Source organism: Zalophus californianus, chromosome 10, assembly GCF_009762305.2.
Source record: "Zalophus californianus isolate mZalCal1 chromosome 10, mZalCal1.pri.v2, whole genome shotgun sequence".
NCBI classification, from domain to species: Eukaryota; Metazoa; Chordata; class Mammalia; order Carnivora; family Otariidae; genus Zalophus; species Zalophus californianus.
The window spans coordinates 6,403,463-6,419,049 of NC_045604.1; the positions used below are offsets into that span (position 1 = coordinate 6,403,463).

A 15,587-nucleotide genomic window follows, 5' to 3' on the forward strand; every position below is an offset into this window, starting at 1 on the left:
TAGAGGAGGGAGAGCGAGCTTTAACATTTCACTCCATGCTGTTCCTTTTGGGTCAGCTTTCCCCAAACAGTCAAGGTCTTTCTTCATTAAGTACACAAAAACAGCTTAGCAGTCCTGTCACATAACTCGGCTCTCACAACCTCCTAGTGGGATGTTTGCCCCGCTCTCCCGTCAGAAAGCCCCTGCGCCTTGACGCGCTTTTGACGAGGGCGCTGCACATCCACAGTGGAGACGTGGCCTGCGGTTGCAGGTGAGCAGTCCGCCTTCCGTGTCCTCCTCCAGAGGCTCGTCGTCACCTGCCTCCTGGAGCCACCAGAGTCTTCCGGTTCTCATCTCTCCAGTAGAACTTGCTCTGTTCCTCTTCATTCACACTGAGGCACAAATGATGGGCAGTAGTTAAAAATGCTGTCCTTTCCAGGGGTGGTCAGTTATTAACCACACTCAAAACCTTACAGTTAAAGGGTCACAGGAGCTCCGCCTGCCCTTTTGAGGGGAGTTTCAGAGCCTCTGTGCTGATCTGGAAGTGTACCGTGAACAGATGCCTCACAGCCCAGGGGAGGGATCATGAGTTATCATCAGCTGTTTACCAGTCTGTCCTCCTTTAATTAAAATAATGCAAATCTCATCAGTAGTGGTGAGGTGGTCTCACTGACTGTCCAAGGGGGTCGGTACTGAAACACCCCAAGAACTCTTCAGTGAGGTCCCACAAGGTGGACGGAAGATCATCGCTCTAGCCCCCTGATCTGTTCTTCAGAGGTTTGGGTAACTTGGGGCTCCCCACAGGACGTCACTTGACACCCAAAGTACGCAGCTTGTCACGCAGAAGGGGCTTCCTGAATCCAGCTGAAGGCATTCACATCCCCTCTGGTGGTTTTTTTTCTGATAATGCTGCTTGTTTCCTTGCTGCGGAAGTTACTGCTTTCAGAAGGGAGTGAAGAACACAACCCATTTTTTTAAAATTTTTATTGTTATGTTAATCACCATACATTACATCATTAGTTTTTGATGTAGTGTTCATGATTCATTGTTTGTGCATAACACCCAGTGCTCCACGCAGAATGTGCCGTCTTTAATACCCATCACCAGGCTAACCCATCCCCCCAGAACACAACCCATTTTTATGGCCATCTAGATGATACCTTGTCTGAGGCATCTGGGTGGCTCAGTTGGTTAAGCGTCTGCCTTTGGCTCAGGTCATGATCCCAGGGTCCTGGGATCAATCGAGACAACCCCACCACCCCCGTTGAGCCAGGGAGTCTGCTTCTCCCTCGCCCTCTGACCCTCTCCCTGTGCATGTGCATGCGCTGTCTGTCTCTCTCAGGCACGTGGGCTGTAATGACTTTTGCAGGTGGTTTGGGCTCTATGAGGGCACCTAGTCTTGATCTTAAATTGTCATCTGGATTCCAAGTTAATCCAGAAAAGCAGTAAAAATTAATAATGTGTGTTGCATGTCTCTAATACAGGTGTTTTCCATTATCTGCTCATATATGCCCCTGTGTGCGTGTGTGTGCATTCCTGCACTCACACACACACAACCTTTTTTCATTTTTCTGAAACAGGGAGTGACTCTAGTTCCAAAAGCAAATGATTGGTGTGACACCTAGAAAGCTGAGCCCGGCACATGTTCTAAGTGAAATGTCTCCAAATCCATTAGGTTGTCTCTCTTACAGAGGGCTGCAGCGGCCTGTGTACTTGGAAAAGAAAACACTTTGATAGGAAACACTGGCTAACTTACAGGCATTCAGATGTAATTCTCTAAAGATAAGCAAATGACTTCCACAAGGTGGTAATGTAGGAAGATCCGGACACCGCCCGCCCCCCCTCCCCTGCCCCACCAAGCCTACAGCTGCATAAGGAGCATTTCCCTCTGAAAACTAGATGAACTGCTTTTCCACAACAAAGGGTAGAAAGACCACATCCAGATGGGTGAGAGGTAGACACACAGTCTTACCAAAACCCCATTCCCCAGCACAGTGACAGACAATAGGGAAGGATCTCACCAGCCTGGTGCTTCTCCCAGAGGACCAACAGGTTGGTGCCCCACATCAGGTACCCCAACCCCTGGGATCTGCACTGGAGAAAAAGCCCCCAGAACATCTGGCTTAAAAAATGAGTGGGGCTGATGTCCAGGAGACCCAAAGTGCTGCAGAAGCGGAGATGCCCCTTTTCTTTTTTTTAATTTTTTATTGTTATGTTAATCACCATATATTACATAATTTGTTTTGGTGTAGTGTTCCATGATTCATTGTTTGTTCATAACACCCAGTGCTCCATGCAGAATGTGCCCTCTTTAATACCCATCACCAGGCTAACCCATCCCCCTACCCTCCTCCCCTCTAGAACCCTCAGTTTGTTTTTCAGAGTCCATCATCTCTCCTGGTTCGTCTCCCCCTCTGACTTACTCCCCTTCATTCTTCCTCTCCTGCTATCTTCTTCTTTTTCTTTTTTCTTAAAATATGTTGTGTTATTTGTTTCAGATCTGTGATTCAACAGTCTTACACAATTCACAGCGCTCACCATAGCACATACCCTCCCCAATGTCTATCACCCAGCCACCCCATCCCTCCCACCCCCGACCATTCCAGCAACCCTCAGTTTGTTCCTGAGATTAAGAATTCCTCATATCAGTGAGGTCATATGATACATGTTTTTCTCTGATTGACTTATTTCACTCAGCATAACACCCTCCAGTTCCATCCACGTCGTTGCAAATGGCAAGAGGAGATGCCCCTTTTAAAGTACTCACTTACAGTCTCACTCATCCCAAGGCCCAGGGGAAAAACAGCCATTTGAAAAATGCTTAGACTAGCTGAGAAGGAAATTCACGGGTGGCTCAGTCGGTGAGGTGTCTGCCTTTGGCTCAGGTCATGATCCCAGGGTTTTGGGACACGGGCTCCCTGCTCAGCAGGGAGCCTGCTTCTCCCTCTCCCACTCTTCCTGCTTGTTTGTGTTCCCTCTCTTGCTGTCTCTGTCAAATAAATAAAATCTTTAAAAAAAAAAAAAAAAGCTGGAGGGGCAGGGGACAGCTGAAACTGTCCTTGGACGAGAGGCACTGGTGATGCCAGTTTTGTGCTGCACCCCCCCCCCCCCCAGTACACAGGTAGGTGAGCTTGGACTCAGCATTATCCCCCTGCCTTGCCGAAGCCAGGGAGTGCGGGCAGCTGCAGCACTCCCCCTCTCCCTGGCCAGGGCAGGTGAGCACCAAGCCAGCTGTGGTCGCAGCATTTTCCCCCTCCCAGCCTCAAGCTGGTGCACTTGCAAAGGCAAGGCCCTCTCCTGCTAGAGTCCTTAGTCCACAGGCATGCTCACTTTCCTGCTGCCTTTCTGAAGCCGGCGAGTATGTCCTGCCCCCTACACTCTCCCCCTGCCTAGTTCAAGCCAGCAGGTACACATAGTCTACACAGGGGATGCCCCCTTGATCACCTGGCCCTAGTGGCCAAGGGGGCTGGTATTCCTGAGCTCCATGGGAAGTTACAGTTGGGAATACAGTTCTTGGCAGGCCACCACCCCTAGAGCACTACACAGACAGCAGACTGAAACACACAACCTGTCTTCCTGGGGAAAACACAACCTCAGTGTTCCTGGGGAAAAGATCTGATATCCTGGAGCTTCAGCCTGAGGGACAGGCTTCAGGTTTCCCACACATCTGAAGGTTAATGAGGTGCTCCTAGGGAGTGTAAGCCAGGGAGATACCACCTTGTACATCCCCTTGGCCTCACTACAGCTCTGTAAGACCTCCCAGAAAGGAGCTTATACATTCATCTGGACCCGTTATTACAGCTGTTGCCCCAGCAATACCTCCAGACTCTTGGTCTGGAGACCATCAGGGATTACAATTGTAACCCCACAGGACTGTATCTACTTGAATATTTTAAAAGCTGTTGGCCTGAGGGATTTTGCTCTCAATTGCCTGAAACCAGGTGCTAAATGAGATTCCAACCCCTAGAACACTGACAGGTCTTGGCACACTCCCAACAACAGGTACATCTCTAGAATTAATCAGGTGGTTTAGACGATCAGAAAGGTTCAAGAGAAAATCAAGAGCTAGGGCAAGGTTGAATGAGATGGTTTATCACGTACACAGGCCACTCCTTCAAGACTGAGAGAGGTAGCTACTTCACCTAATACATAGAAACACAGAGAATTAAGTAAAATGAGGGAACAAAGAAATATGTTCCAGATGAAAGAAAAAGACAAAACCTCAGGAAAAAAGACTTTAATGATTCAGAGATAAGTAATCTATTGATAAAGAATTTAAAATAATGGTCAATGAAGATGATTACCAAACTCAGAGGAAGAATGGATGAACACAGAACTTCAACAAAGAGAAAGAAAATATAAGAAAGTACCAAACAAATCCACAGACCTGAAGAACAAAATAACTAAAAAATACACTACAGGGGTTCAGCAGCAGGGTGGGCAAAACATTAAAAGGATCAGTGAGCTGGAAGACAAAACAAGGGAACTCACCCAGACAGAGCAGCCAAAAGAAAAAAGAATTTTTAAAAATGAAAGTAACTTTAAGGGACCAAAAGGACATCAAGTAGAATTACATTCACTTTATAGGGTTTCCAGAAGAAGAAAGAGGGGCAGAAAACACTCTCTGTGGAGGGAAACAGACATCCAGATCCAGGAATCCCAGAGAATTCCAAAAAAGATGAACCCAAAGAGATCCACACCAAGACACATTATAAAATTAAAATGTCAAAAGTTAAAGATAGACCCTTAAAAGCAGCAAGGGAAAAATAAATTGTCATGTACAAGGGGAACTCCATAAGGCTATCAGATTTTTCAGTGGAACTTTGCAGACAAGAAGTGAGTGGCATGACATTCAAAGTGCTGAAAGGAAAGAACTTCCAACCCAAGGATACTCTACCCAGCAAGGTTATTGTTCAGAATTGAAGGAGAGCTTAAAGAGCTAAAGCAGTTCATCTCTACTAAACCAGCCTTTCAAGAAATGTTAAAGGGACTTCTTTACACTGAAAAGAAGTGGCAGTAATTCATAACAAGAAAACCTATGAAAGTAAAAATCTCACCAGAAAAGCTAAATCTATAGTAAAAATAGTGGATTCATTCACTTACAAAGCTAGGATGAAGCTAAAACACAAAAGTAATAAAATCAACTAAAATTACAATAGTTAAGGAATACATAAAAAGATGTAAAATGTGACATCCGAGACAGAATGTGGGGAAGAGGGGTTAAAAATGTAGAGTTTTGGCAAGTGTTCAAATTTAAGTTGCCATCAACTTAAAGTAGACTGTTACATACATAGGATAATGTATGTGAGCCTCATGGTAACCACAAAACAAAAACTTATAGTAAATACACAAAAGAAAATGAGAAAGGAATCTAAGCATATAATACTAAAGAAAGTCATCAAACCACAGAGAAGTAAGAAAAAGAAAGAAACAGAGAAACTACAAAAACAGCCAGAAAACAGTTGACAGGGGCGCCTGGGTGGCTCAGTTGTTAAGCGTCTGCCTTTGGCTCAGGTCATGATCCCAGGATCCTGGGACCAAGCCCCGCATCGGGCTCCCTGCTCCGTGGGAAGCCTGCTTCTCCCTCTCCCACTCCCCCAACTTGTGTTCCCTCTCTCACTGTGTGTCTCTCTCTCTGTCAAATAAATAAAATCTTTAAAAAAAAGAAAGAAAAAGAAAGAAAACAGTTCACAAAATGGCAATAAGTACATTCCTATCGATATAGTCACTTTAAATGTAAACAGACTATAAATTCTCCAGTCAAAAGACATAGAGTGGCTAAAGAATAGTAAAAGGCAAAGAAGGGAAATACATAATGGTAAAGGGGTGAATCTAGCAAGGAGACATAACATTTATAAATATATATGCACCCAATGTAGGTGGACCAAAATATATAAAGTGTTAACCAACCGAAAGAGAGAAATTGACAGCAATACTTACATTGATGGATAGATCATCTAGACAGAAAATCAGTAAAGAGACATCAGCCTTAAGTGACACATCAGTAAGTTCAGAAGGTTGAAATCCTTTCAGGCATCTTTTCTGACCACAATAGTATGATATTAGAAATCAATTACAAGAAGAAAACTAGAAAAACTACAAATATGTGGAGATTAAACACATTATTGGGTCATAGAAGTCAAAGGTGAAATTAAAAAAAATACCTAGAAATAAATGAAAACAAACGTAAAATCTGTGAGATGGGCAAAAGAGGGAAGTTCATAACAATACAGGCTTATTTCAAGAAACATCTCAAATTTATACCTAAAGAAACTAGAAAAAGAACAAACAAAGCACAAAGTTAGTAGAAGGAAAGAAAGAAAGGTCAGAGTAGAAATAAATGAAGTAGAGACTAAAAAGATAATGGGAAAGATGAGTGAAACTAAGAGCTAGTTCTTTGAAAAGATAAGTCTAGCTAAAGGTTTGTCTATTTTGTTTACCAAGAAAAGAGAGGGCTCAAATAAGTAATAGCAGAAATGAAAGTTAAATTGATTCCACAGAAATACAAAGGAACATAAGAAAATACTATGAACAATTATATGCAAACAAATTGGACAATCTAGAAGAAATGGATAAATATATAGAAACACAATTTTCCAAGACTGAACTACAAAGAAATAGAAAATCTGAGTAGAGCAATTATGAAAATCGAATCAGTAATCAAAAACCTCCAAACAAACAAAAGGCTAGGGCCAGATGGCTTCACTAGTGAATTCTACCAAACATTTAAAGATTTAATATCCATCTTTCTCAAACTCTTCCAAAAAATTGAAGAGGAAGGAATGCTTTCAAACTCATTTTACATGGCCAGCATTACCCAGATACCCAAACCAAAGACACCACAAGAAAAGAAAATTGTAAGACAATATCCCTGATGACCATAGATGTAAAAATCCTCAACAAAATATTAGCAAACCAAATTCAACAGTACATTAAAATGATCATACACTACAATCAAGTGGGATTCATTGCAGGGATGCAAGGATGGTTCAACAATCACAAATTAATGAACATGATACACCACATTAACAAAAGGAATGATAAAAATTATATGATCATCTCAAGAGATGCAGTGAAAGCTTGGACAAAATCAAACATCCACTTATAAAAACTCTAAACAAAGTAGGTATAGAAAAGCATACCTCACTGGGTGTTATATGTAAGTGATGAATCACTAAATTCTCATGAAACCAGTATTACACTATATGTTAACTAACTAGAATTTAAATAAAAATTTGAAAAGAAAGGGGCGCCTGGGTGGCTCAGTCGGTTGAGTGTCCGACTCTTGATTTTGGCTTGGGTCATGATCTCGGGGGGTTGTGGAATGGAGCACCTGGTCAGGCTCTGCACTCAGCATGGAGTCTGCTTGGGATTCTCTCTCTCTCCCTCTCCCATTACCCCTCCCCCTGCACTCACGAGCTCTCTCTCTCAAATATTTTTTGGGGAAAAAAAAAAAGCACACCTCCACATAATAAAGGCCATATATCACAAACCCACAGCTAACATCATGCTCAATGGTAAAGAGCCGAAATTTTTCCTCTAAGACCAGGAACAGGACAAGGATGCCCACTCTCACCACTTTTATTAAACATAGTATTGAAAGTTCTAGCCACAGCAATTAGGCAAGAAATAAAAGGCATACAAATTGGAAGGAAAGAAGTAGAACTATCACTATTTGCAAATGACATAATACTACAAAATAGAAAACACTGAAGACCACACAAAAAAAGGATAGTATTGATGAATTCAGTGAAGTTGTAGGATATAAGATCAATATACAAAAATCTGTTGTTTCTATACATGAATAATGAACTGTCAGAGAAATCAAGAAAATAATCCCAATTAGTTACATCAATAAGAATAAAACACCTTGGAATAAATTTAACCAAGGAGGTGAAAGACCTGTGTACTGAAAACTCTAAGCCATTAATGAAAGAAATTGAAGAAGATATAGATAAGCAGAAAGATATGTCATGCTCATGGATTGGAAGAATTCATATTGTTAAATATCCATACTAACCAAGGCATCCTACAGATTTACTACCATTCCTATCAAAATACCAATAGCATTTTTCACAGAACTAGAACAAGTGATTTTACAATTTATGTGGAACTACAGAAGACCCTGGATACTCAAAGCAATGTTGAGAAAGACCAAAGCCAGAGGTATCATGCTCCCTGATTTTAAACTAGAACACAAAGCTATAGTAATCAAAACAGTATCGCACTAGCACAAAAACACAAAGATCAGTGGAACAGAATTGAGAGTCCAGATATAAACCTTCACATATATGGTTCATTAATTTTTGACAAATGAAGCAAGAATACCCAAGGGAGAAGAGACAGTAAATGGTGTTGGGAAACCTAGATCCGCTACACACAGAAGAATGAAACTAGACCATTATTTTATACCATATAGAAAAATTAACTCAAAGTGCATTAAAGACTTGAGGACCTGAAACCATAAAACTCCTAGAAGAAAACATAGGTGGTAAAGTCCTTGACATCCACCTCAGTGATGTTTTCTTGGATCTGACTCCAAAGACAACAGGGAAAAAGCAAAAATAAGCAAATTGGACTACATCAAACTAAAAAGCTCTGCACAGTAAAGGAAACTATCAACAAAATGAAAAGGCAACCTACCCAATGGAGGAAGATACTTGCAAATCATATATGTGGTTGTGTTCATATCCAAAACATATAAAGAACTCTTAAACTCAATAACAGAAAAATCCAATTAAAAAATGGGCAGAGCAGTAAAACAAACATCAAGTAGAGCATTTATTCATTATCTTAGTAGCAATGAAATTGCAGTTCAGATGTTAAAATTTGACTGAAGATGTTATAACCAAGTCATGTAAAAAAAATGGTAGAGGATCTAAATAGACATTTTTCCAAAGACATCCAGATGGCCAACAGGCACATGAAAAGATACTCAACATCACTGATCACGAGAGAAATGAAAAAAACCACAATGAGACACCACCTCACACCTGTCAGAATGGCTGTTATAAAAATGACAAGAAACAACAGGTGTTGGCGAGGATGTGGAGGAAAAGAAACCCTCGTATATGGTAATGTAAATTGGTGCAGCCACTGTGGAAGAGGGTATAGAAGTTCCTCGAAAAACTAAAAATAGAAGTGCCCTATGATCCAGCAGTTCCACTACTGGTTATCTATCTAAAGAAACTGAAAACACTAATTTGAAAAGATATATGCACCCCTGTGTGCACTGCAGCATTATTTACAGTAGCCAAGATATGGAAACAACCTTCTTGTCCATTGATGGATGAATGGATAAAGATGTGGCGTGCACGTGTGTGTGTGTGTGTGTGTGTTTGTATACAGTGGAATAGTATTCAGCCATAAAAAAGAAAGAAAGCTTGCCTTTTGCAACAACATGGATGGACCTAATGGATGTTATGCTCAGTTAAATAAGCAGACACAAAGACATATACCACGGGATTCCACTTATATGTGGATTCTTAAAAAATCAAATCAAACCAAACCCAGACTTGTAGAGAACAGATTGCCCGTTGCCAGAGGCGGAAGTGGGTTGGAGTAGGGAACAAAATGGTAAAGAGATCAAGAAGTACAAACTTGTAGTTATAAGTCTTGTGGATTTAATATACAGCATGGGGAATATAGTCAATAATATTATATTTGTATGGTGACATGATAATTAGACCTACTGTGGTAATCATTTTGCAATGTATATAAATGTGGAATCATCAAGGTGTACACCCAAAACTAAAATAATATTTTATATCAGTTATACCTTGGTTTTTTTTAAAAAGCTAAGCAAATGACTTAATTTTCATTGCATGTCTGTAGGACTCATAAAATTGAAGTGTCCGTAGCAATGGTCTTAAAGAATAGTAGGGTTAGTTACTGCACAGGGGCAACCAGCTGTTCTTCATCTCTAATAAGGCTGGGAAAGAAGGAAATTAGCTTCAACTGTAATAGAAGAGATTTACAAGACTTGTAATGAGAAATTAATCATCAACCGAGAGTATTTTAAAAATAAGAGCAGATAGCCAGTGAGTAGAAGTAGAGGAATGGTGTCTTCCATCGGTTTTGACATAGACTATAACATCTGCTCAAGGAACTTAAACTTGATAGCTTAATAGATCCAATAGTTTTCAGCGTTTGGGAAATCATAGACCCCTTTGAGAATCTGATGGGGCTCCTCTCCAGAAAAATGAACACACAAATAAAACTTTGCATGCAATTTCAGGGAACTTACAGACTCCCTGAAGTCTATGCATTAGACTCTAATTTAAGACCCACTGGATTAGAGGATTTCCGTTAAGTACTAAACTGTGACACACTCCATGGCTTAATTTTCCCAAACATAACGATGGAATCTGAAGATCAGATGTCAAACTTTGGATTTTCTTCCTCTAGATTTATCATACTTGGCATGTACAGTGTTGAAGTAAAAACAAAAAAATAGAATTCTACTTTTAAATTCAATTCTTGGTCCTAGAGAAGCCAGATGTTTAATTTTAAAAGTCATTGGTTGGCTGTATATCATCTTCATAAACAAACAGTAAGACTAGGACTTCGCCCGGTCCCCACTCCCAGCTCCGCATTCATGGGGGACATGCAGACAGAGATGCCGGCATTATTCCACATTCACACACCTCCAACTGCACTGCTATGAATGGCTGGCTAGGCTTGGAGAGACTGTCTACCTACAATTCTCTTTAGTCTTATGCCCCAGTTTCATTGACTACAAGTTGGAAAATGACTACCCAGAATACAAATCAGGCAATAATTTGCCCTCTCCCTAAAATAAAGCACGTTCACCCTCTTAGGAAGTAAGAGCATGTGTGCATTAAACTTGGGATGAGTTCCTCCAGACTAGGTAAGTGAGTGCAACCCTGTGTGGTTTTCCCGTTCCCTCTGCAACTAGCCTCTAGTTTACCTGCAGGTCCTATAGCACTGCCTCTAGTCCCAAATTAGAAACGTCCTTGTCTCTTATACCCGGAATCAAGAACTCTGGAATCCCACACTTCCCGCTGGGCAAGAACATCATTGTCACATCTGCACCTTGTTGTTGGTCTTCACTGTCCTTTATGCTGCTAAGCCAAGCCTTAAATTCGTAGCTGGGACTGTCTTATTGAAATAAACACTGCTGATGAATGGGAGGCAAGGGGTCTCAGCTAGGGTGTCCTGGGACCATGCACACCATAGGTTGGTTCTTCTGACAATTAGTCCTTCCCATTGTTGAAGGGGAGAGGCACTTAAGTATCCTCCCCTCTACCCACTGCAGCAATCTTCACATGATATCTGTGGACAGATACTCTGGGGTGAACTCTGCCACTGCTCCAAGACCTTACTGGGCCGATAAAGGTTGTTTCGGGAGCTGGAATTGAGGAGGACAGGCCATCCCGGCACCTAGCCCAGCTGTAGCTCAGCTTAGTGACTGATGGAGCCCCCCTCTTCCCTAGAAAGCCTGTTGGCAGTTCACACCCATAAAGCTTATTTAGGTCTCTCTGGGATTGAAGCTTATGGTAGAATTGCACATGCTGGTGAATATTTATTCCTTGTGTGTCTCCCTCCCCACAGAGAACGTGATCAATGGGCAGGATTACGAAGTGATGATGCAGATTGACTGTCAGGTGATGGACACCCGGATCCTCCACATCAAGAGCTCGTCAGTTCCCCCTTATCTCCGAGATCAGCAGAGGAATCAAACCAACACCTTCTTTGGCTCCCCGCCAGCAGCCCCGGAGGCAGCCCACGTTGTCCGCACCATCCCGGAGTCATTACAATAGACTCTGAGGCTGTGCCAGAAAACACGGTGGGACCCTGCCCCCGCTGCACTGGAGAGCTGGGGAGAGACCTGTTCCTGTCTGCCTTCTTGGTGGCAGGCCGAGAGCTGCCTCACAGTAGGGTTCCAGGGGTAGCAAGAAAAGTTGTTTTTCACGTCTGCCTTTCTACTGGGAAAGCACTGATACGCAGACACAAGGGCAGTGGCCTTTCTCCGACGGCAGATGTTGCCTGCATCCTCCTTGCTGCCTGGTGTCGAATTTTTTCTGTACCTTCCTAAATTGCTTTTCCTCCTGTATTTCTTTTGTTTAAATAGTCCTCTTTAAAATAAGATCTTCTTCCCTTCTCTGCCATTTCACTTATTGATAAAGAGATTTTTATTTATAGCTGTACAGCACACTGATGTTTCCAGTAATCAGAGTTTTTATTAATTTAATGCAAATCCATTCTGGATATTGTGCTTATTGGAAACAGATTTCAAAACCAGAACAGCCAAAAACGTCCCCCAAAAGAGTCAAGACAATTGAGGGCTTTAGGTAAAAGGGGGAAATCCCAATTGGGTAAAGTTGGTCTTCGCCTGGGAATTGTGGCTCCCACCTGAGCCGGTGTGTGCGTAACCGCGTGGGGCACTGGCACAGGGCACTGGGGTGGAGAGACTGTCAGGGAAGAGCAGGGTCCACGTGGGCCAAGGAAGGAGGAGCCAGCTCTGTTAACACACGTTTAAAACACTGCAGGTTTTGATGTGACTGGAGTTTGATGAAAGCCACAGCAGCCTTTTTTTCTGAGGCCACTGAGTGTTAGTGTATGTGCTTATATGTTCTCTGTACTTGTCTGGTGCAGGTCCGTAAGGACCCCGGGACAAATCCTTCAGCCTTACTGTGAATCCCCACCCACGACACACCTTCTACTAGTATGACGATAACTGAATTCGGCTAAGGAACACGCAGGGTGATGTTAAGCAAACTAGTTTTTTTTTCTCATGAGAATTGGCAGGTATTTATTCCTTAAGACTCTGCAGACAGGCCAGCTTGGATTCCTGTTCAGGGAGTGCATCCCACAATCCTGCAATAATTTTCAGTTTCTCCAGTGAATAGACAGTGAAGGAATTAACTTTTTTGTCCTCCCATGGTAAAAAAAAAAAAAAAGAAAGAAAGAAAGAAAAAGAAAAAATAGCCCTACTGTGTTCCCTCATATCTTACTGTACTTTGACTACTTTCTTCTCCTCTCTGGTGTTCTGCCTTCAGTTTCTAAAGTGAGTCTTCCTGTTCTCCTATGAAACCTTGCACTTTCTTGCTAGAACTCGTTCTGCAGACATGGCTTCTTACCCTAATCCACTTGCCTGGGTCGGCGTTCTTCCCTTCCAGTCCCCGCTCCGGCCTCCCATTGCTCTGAGTTGGAGGAGGAAAGACTATGGGTGCAAGTCCTGTGGGGTGTCCCGCGGCCGGCCCCCTCCTGCCCGCAAGGGTCAGCCTGGCTTCTAAATAATTCTGAAGAATCACTCAGGCTTCCACCTCTGGACAGCGGCGCCTCCGTGCCCAAGCTCCGATGGATGCGCTCCGAGGAGATCTGTGTAACTTCGTGCGGCCAACGGGGCGCTCTGCTGCCCGGGTCCCCAGGAATCTGGGGTTTGGTGGCGTTAACAAGCCTGCAACAGCCCCCACTGCGGCTGCTGTCCAGGGCGACGTCCACACGGGAATCACCTTCCCCGGGGCTGCTCCGCTTCTAATGGGCGCCAGGCCCATGCGGACAAGACCTGCACGTGGCAGGACAGCCTTCTCTCGGGAGTGTCTCCTCCCATCGTGCACACCAGCCAAGCACGTAGCCATGGCCCTGGCCAGGGGGCAAGGGGACATGGTCATTCCCAAGCTGCTAGTCTGCCCGAGCTGTCACCGCTGTCACCGTGGCCACGGGCATGGCCTTACAGACGGTGCTTCCTGTCCCGTGTGCGGACTCTGACCCACAGGCCAACTGCCCGCTTCTCGCCCTGTGCTCAGCCTTCACCCTCCACCCCAGCTTCCCTGACCGGTCCAACCAACGGTGGCAGTCACGTCGCGTCAGCCCACCTGGATGCCTCTCCTGCAGGTGGGGATGCAGGTGCCGACGGCAAGGAGTCCAGACCGCACATGGCAGCCTGGGAGCCGCGCCCGCTCTCCCCCTGGTTTCACGTCTCAGGAAGGGAGGGAATGACAACTACAAGGCAGTAATCTCCTTTTGTAATTACTGTCAAAGCTCTTACTAATTCCTGGGCCCCACAGCAGTTCTGCCGTAACATCTGTGCTCGCCCGGGTTAAGCATGTTGGGAAAGAGAAAGTGGCTATGCCTGATGAATAAATTAAGCTGCTGTTTGGGTTTAGTTTTAGGTTGAAATCACCTTTTGGGGATTGCAGCCAGGAACGATGGGGGCTCTGCATCTAAATTTATTAAGTTTATATTAGGTGGGATTTTGCAAGCTTGTGGGATAATTAGATCAACTAGAGGACGCAAGTCCACCCATGGGGTAGGGAACTCTCTTCCCTTTGTCCCCCCGCTCCTCCTCCCCCAGGAAGTGGCGGCGGGCCTGGGCTGGGACCGATTCTCCCGTCTGCTTGCAAGCCCCACGTGTGGAGGCTTCGTGGCAGCGGATGGTTCCTCGTACTAATTACTGAGTCAGGCATCCGGGCTCCCCCACCACAGGGTTAGCTCCCCCAGCAGAACATCAGCCTGGTAGTGTAAACGGCCTCTTTCCAAAGTTGGGATTTGTAAAGGGATCATCTTGAATCAAAAGTTTGCCATGCTTGTCATTTAGAAGCTTTCCATTACATTACTGGGTGAGGTTTATCTTTTCACAAGTAAAAAAACAAAAACGAAAAAACTAACTATAAAATCTCAGAGCATCTTCGAACTTTTTTCTAAATGACTACAGGCTCCAGCACCAAGCTGACACGTCTTTGCCTTTTCTTGTGAGCAAGAAGTAGACACGGAGGTATTTGAAAGCAGCAATGTTATGAGTCATTCTTGAGTGTTCTGAATAAACATTACTTAGAAACAGACAAGCAACTTGGGATTCAAACTGATTTTTCTATCCTTTTTAAAGAGACACTGTCCTGACAAATCTTCCAGGCCTGACTCTCCGCCCGCTCCCACGTCCACCCCGGGCATGAGCCCCCATCAGCAGTGACCCTGATGAGATGCCGTGGCTGCAGCCTTTGGGGTGATGGAAACCGTACCCCTCTCCAGCTCCTTGAAACGTTTGCACTACTTTCTGGCTCTTGCCCTCTCACTCAGCTCAGATTGTGAAACTTGGCAGAAAAATAGCACAGGGAAAAACCCGTATTTGACTTTCAAACACTGAAAAGTTTCCAAGTGACTTCTATTCTCAGCTACCTAGGAGAAGTCGCCCCTTTTTACCGACGAGCCAGTCAGACCCCACGTCCCCTGCAGCCTGACCTCATGGACGCTTCCCACCCAGCGAAGCCTGGTCCACTGCACCCCCATGGGCAGCAGAGTCCAAGGAACTGAAGTTCGAATGAAGCCTTTCATCCCATTGGCTGTTTCAGGCACATTAACCTCCCAAGATTGCTTACTGCTAGAACTGACAGATGCTTATCACCACCTCTGGACCCCACATTTTTACCAGAATGTTATTTTTGTGCCGCCTGAGTCATTCTAATGTGAGAAATTAGGATCTTTGCTGCTAATATGAGCACTAATTATATTCATACCTTAAAAACAAGAATAAAGCCTAAAGAAAGGAAATGTGAGAAATTTTCATTCCTACCCTTAGTCACATTTGGGAGGGGACAACTTCTGTGTCCCCCACCCCTAGGGGTTGTGGTCGATTTTTAATTTTC

At 43.8% G+C, this 15,587-nt stretch overlaps 1 protein-coding gene across 1 annotated transcript in view; it reads left to right on the forward strand.

Moving 5' to 3' along the window:
• Positions 1 to 14,786, forward strand: part of ATF6 (activating transcription factor 6) — a gene marked incomplete at its 5' end in the record, with an annotated part of 204,815 nt that extends 190,029 nt beyond the window's left edge. The window contains one exon of the mRNA XM_035722023.1: positions 11,553 to 14,786. Within this exon, the coding sequence (XP_035577916.1) occupies positions 11,553 to 11,762 (210 nt within the window). The remainder of the gene's footprint in view (positions 1 to 11,552) is intronic.
• Positions 14,787 to 15,587: the final 801 nt, after the last annotated feature.